The sequence below is a fragment of the Cryptotermes secundus genome, unplaced genomic scaffold (assembly GCF_002891405.2).
Source record: "Cryptotermes secundus unplaced genomic scaffold, Csec_1.0 scaffold131, whole genome shotgun sequence".
NCBI classification, from domain to species: domain Eukaryota; kingdom Metazoa; phylum Arthropoda; class Insecta; order Blattodea; family Kalotermitidae; genus Cryptotermes; species Cryptotermes secundus.
The window spans coordinates 1,787,022-1,792,089 of NW_019742552.1; the positions used below are offsets into that span (position 1 = coordinate 1,787,022).

General features: G+C 36.7%; 1 protein-coding gene across 2 annotated transcripts in view; it reads left to right on the forward strand.

Annotated features, from left to right (window-relative positions):
• LOC111873281 (28S ribosomal protein S11, mitochondrial) overlaps positions 1-3,110 on the forward strand; it is a 44,945-nt gene extending 41,835 nt beyond the window's left edge. For both annotated transcript variants that reach the window (XM_023867864.2, XM_023867865.2), the window contains exon 5: positions 2,643-3,110. In XM_023867864.2, the coding sequence (XP_023723632.1) occupies positions 2,643-2,750 (108 nt within the window). In that variant the 3' untranslated portion in view covers positions 2,751-3,110. The remainder of the gene's footprint in view (positions 1-2,642) is intronic.
• The last annotated feature ends 1,958 nt before the right edge of the window (positions 3,111-5,068 follow it).

Here is a 5,068-nt window from a genome sequence, read left to right on the forward strand (position 1 = left end):
TTTAAAACGCTTATACCATTTGTAAGTTTGTGTCTGGCCTAAACTGTTTTCACCAAAAGCTTGCTTCAACATTTGGTGCGTTTCTGCAGTGGCTTTCCCAAGTTTGATACAAAACTTTATACAGACACGCTGCTCTCTCAGGTCAGCCATCGCAAAACCGCAAACTCACGGAAACACAACAATGGAAATACGTTGACCAACAATAAACCCAATCACTCGACTCGACGCCGCTTGCCACACTGATTCAAGAAGGATGTGTGAGGAGACACCTAGCGGTATTTCGATGTACTCATAACCATTTGCGCGCAAAATTCGAATTTCGTTTTGGATTGCCCCTATCTTCATGGTATGCATCCTATTGTGGCTTATACAGTAGTGTTAATAGGACCTCGTACACAATAATACCAACAAACAAAATAGATACTAACATATCAGCATTCATTTATTAGGCAAAGATGTTTGCTTCGTGTTTCGACCCATACAAGATCATTGAGCTAATCTATACAAATTCGATCTTAGTTCTTGAATTGTTTCTTAATATGGGTCCATATTATTTATTACAATATTTTACAATTTTATAGTGAATACAACCATTTTAATAAAATATCTTACCAATACTCACAAATATAATCTTAACGAATATCCGGTTTTAGCCTTAAGAACACAATTTGAGATTAATTATTCAAATTATTATTCATTACTAATTGGTTTTAGATAAGCGCAAAAACTACAGAGTCTCTTTTAGTAACTTGACATGTTCACGGTGAGCGGTGCGCTACCTTTCGCCAGGTTCGTACGAATTTTGCCGATGAATCAGACGATAATATTTGGAATGAAGGGAAGTAATTAACATGTAGAACACTTGAGGGCATTATGCTTCACGGCTAGCAGTGCAATGCACAATTTACTGTGTTAACTTCGAACGACAAAGCTGTTAATAGACACAAAACAGAAACATAAGCATCGAGTGCTTACTGAAAAGTTGGATGATTAGGGGCCAGACTTGAACATACACCTAGAGAATCACTGAAACGTCTGCTAGCTCAAGAGACTGGAGTGTCAAAGTCTAGTGCAAAAATGGATACACAGTTGCTGAAGCCATCCAGTGAAAGTTTATATTTTGTGTGCTATAAGCGTAAGAGGGATTGTTGTACCTATGTTTTTTAACGGAACAGTTAATTGCAAAAAATATCTACATATAGGGAGGACAGCATTTGGAACACCTCACTGCATGAAAGCAGAGCTTAGTGCAAGGTACATATGTTGCATGCACACACAACTAAAAGTTCTGAATGAAGATTATTTGACATTACTTGTCAGATATAAACAGCTTTTGTTAAAATCCTGATATGCACTAAAAAGAAACTGAATTGCAGACTTGTCATCAGATTGTTTGATGTTGCCTGCTTTCCTTAAGAAGACTACAGGCTTATGTGATTGCCATGCTGTGTCATTTGTTTCAGTATTTTGACCAGTTTTCGTAGATATTGGTACAAGTGTTACATAATTTGAAGCCACCTGAACACCATACTTTTTTATTTTCTGCAGTTTCTGTTGACATATGGCAGGTGCACAAACTTGTGATAAAGGATCCACACTAGCACTGTGATGTCTGATAGATGCTTGTAATTTTTTGCAGGGTGTAAAGTATCTTAGCTATGCAAATTTTCTTTACCTTTTGATTTTGTGGTGATAAATAGTTGGGGCAAGTTCATGAAATTTGGTGTGCAAATGTGTCATAAACACACCTACACATTATTATGAAATGTTTGTAAGACAAGCTGGGTGAGGGTGCAAAACTTTGAGGTTTATGTCCAACAAATTTACTGTAGATGGAATCTGTATTTGAGTAATGGTTTTCAAGGAAAGTGTTGTTATGATAATTTAGAAATGGGAGTCTGGTAAGGCTTTGTCAGTTCTACTTGAACTCGTTTATCGTATGGGAAGGTTTGGGGGAATATTAAAGAACACTTACACTGTTTGACAATATGAGGATGGATAATCAAGATCCGATTTCAGTACAAAACTGTGCAGGTAGGATATTTGTTGCAATGAATTTGCATTCATTCGTATTTGTTTGAGGTGTCCTGAGGAACAAACCACATCTAAGTGAACTTCCCTAATTCACAGCTGGTATGTTAATTTTGGTATTGTTACAGATTAGTGTACGTGTACATGAAATTGAGATGCACTTCATGATCAGCAGTGAGCATTGTGCCACGTTTCAAACATTGACACTAATTTTTGCCTTGAGCAAGTCATGAATTCACCTGACAGTGCTTTTGTCAGTGCACCTATGTGTTAGTTTATGGTTTTATTGAGGAGTAATGACTTACAGATGTTATGCTGTGTAGTCAGTCAGCAATGAGAATTGTCTTGTTTTAAGTTGTGCCACCAGTTTGTGTTGAATAAGGCCTGGGCAAGTTGTGAAGTAGCCTGATCATTGTTTTTGTTGGTACATTTAAATTCTAATATAGGATTTTATTGAAGAGTACTGTCTTCTTGGTTCTTACATTATGTAGTCAGATATCCCACAGTTACTTTTACCGTACTGTGCAGCTTCATATCCTATAAGACAGTCCTCTTCATAGACTGCTGTGAGAACCCCAAATGTTATATGATGTTATTCTTTTCCTTTTCAGTCTGCCATAAAAGGTCTTCAGATGGGAGGTATGGACATAATATCTGTGACAGATAGTACACCAGTATCTTGGAATCCTCCACGACCCCGAAAACGGAGGAAATTGTGAGCACAGAACCAGTGAATTGGCATTACACAGTTCATCATTCTCATCAAGTCTGGATTGTATCTGAACAGTAGCTGTTTTAGGGTCATGTAAGGCATGTATAATACACTATCCACTCACTGTATGGAAGACATGCCAGATCTGTATAAATGTTGTACTTTACCTAATCATATTAAGGATTCTTATTTTTCTCGGTATGTTTTATATGATAAAGGTGAAACTATCTGGTGCTTTGATCTGGCACTGTAGCAAATTTGTCTGATGTCTCATATACAGATTAAATTGGCATCATACCCATTATTTATTTATATATACATACATATACACACATGGTCATATGTAAAAGTAAAGGTATCCCTGTAACAGGCCATGGAGGCCCATAGGGCTGTGAGATGTTAGGGGTCTCACATTTTCTAGACACTCGGCTCATAGGTGGCAGTAAGGTTGTGAGCCTTTCGTGCCAGCAGCCCTTAACCTCCAGGAATATTCCTGGTACTCATTTCTATTAGAAACTGAGCCATAGCGCGGCTGGAAGGATTAGGTAAATTGGAGAAAAAAAATCCAATGACCTAATCGGGATTCGATGCCGCGACCTTCTGGCTTGCAGCATAGTGCCTCAGCCAACTATGTTACCACGTGCCCTCCATGGTCATGTGTGTGGTATGTAATTTTGGGGTTTGAATTGTGGGCACATACTTCAGTAGCTCCACCCATAAGGCCAGGAGGGGAGGGTGTTTATTATATGGTATGTTGACAGGCCCGTGGAATTGGTACTCTGACTAAAAGATTTTTCTTGGATGCCAAGCTTATATCTTAACTGCGTAATTTAAGTTCAGTTGGCCTGTCAGCCGGAGTCATAGCCTTTTACATCTCATCAGATCATCAGTTGAGTTATTATGCATTCTGTGTTTCTGTAAGCCTTGGCGAGTTCTGGACTAATTTGTAACTGTGTTACTGATTCCCTCCCTCTGCTACAGATTTATGGAATGGGTGTTTGCTTTTGTTAGTTTTGATAAATACAAATTAATTTATGTTCCATATTGAAGAAGTACGCATTCCAGTTGTGAGGGCTCTCTGTTCTGTATAGTATTTAGTTTTAAGTTAGAATTTCATTTTGTGATGGGACTTGTTGGATATGATTAAGCTTCATAATACTTACAGTGTACATTTTATCAATTATCCACCTAAGTCCCTTTATAATAGTCTGCCACATATACCCAGGAGTTAAGCTAGTATTCGAAAACCTTTTACAGCTGTGCATATTACAGAATGTGTATACTATAGTGAACACCATTGCCAGCTGCATCACCAATACATCTGTTGCACTCTTTTTTACACACTTGTCAGTTTTTCTTTTCTATGCAATAATTAACATTTTCAGGTATATAAATGAAAAAATAGCTATTAATCATACCTTTTTCAAAAGCACGTACACAGTAAATGATCAAGAGTCATGAAATGGCAGCTTCAGTTAAACAGTTTTATTTCATGAAAGATTCTGTATAATGTGTGGATAGGCGTGACAGTAAACATGTGACACGTTCTAATGGCGTGCACTGATTTGATTTAAAGAAATATAATTTTGATTTTCTGATCATCCCAGGAATTGAAAGCATGTGTATGGAATTTTCCTTTTAATTCCTCATGGCAGTGATTATATTAAATAAGGGACTGAATCAACTCAGTGTAAAGTTTGTTTTATTAAAGAATTGGAATTGGACTAGAATTCTTGAGCATAGTCTGTTGTGCTTAGTTACATTGAAACTTTTAATGCCATCGTAATCTTTGGGAGCATATTTGCATATAATTTTTAAAAATTTTGGTCGTTTCCTTGAAATGTAAATATTAAACTTCTTTAAAAAATGGATAACAATTGGATGATCAGTCAGATGTGAAGACATGCATATGCATTTTGTCAGTGACTCTCTAAATGTTCACTAGATCTCTCTTGGTCCTAGGCATGTTCTTATCCACCATCTGTGAACAGTGTACTTGGTATCATGCATTAGACTGTCCACTGCTGTTTTAGGCATATTTTTGCCACAGTATTAGTACAGCTTATTTTTGTACACTTGAGCATTTTTTAACTGATCAGCGTAGGCAGCATGACAAAATATATTATTTTTAGAACAGATCATTTTGCACAGAAACTCGTACAGAATATTTCTTTAGAGCTATATCATAATTGTATGCAGTATTGTCTGTGAGCAGAATCTAATTTATAAAACAGTCTGTGTTGATTAAGGCATAGAAAAGAAGCTGAAAATGGTGGATATTAATCTTTTTATTTCTGAATTTAAACAGAAAAAGTGCATTTCATG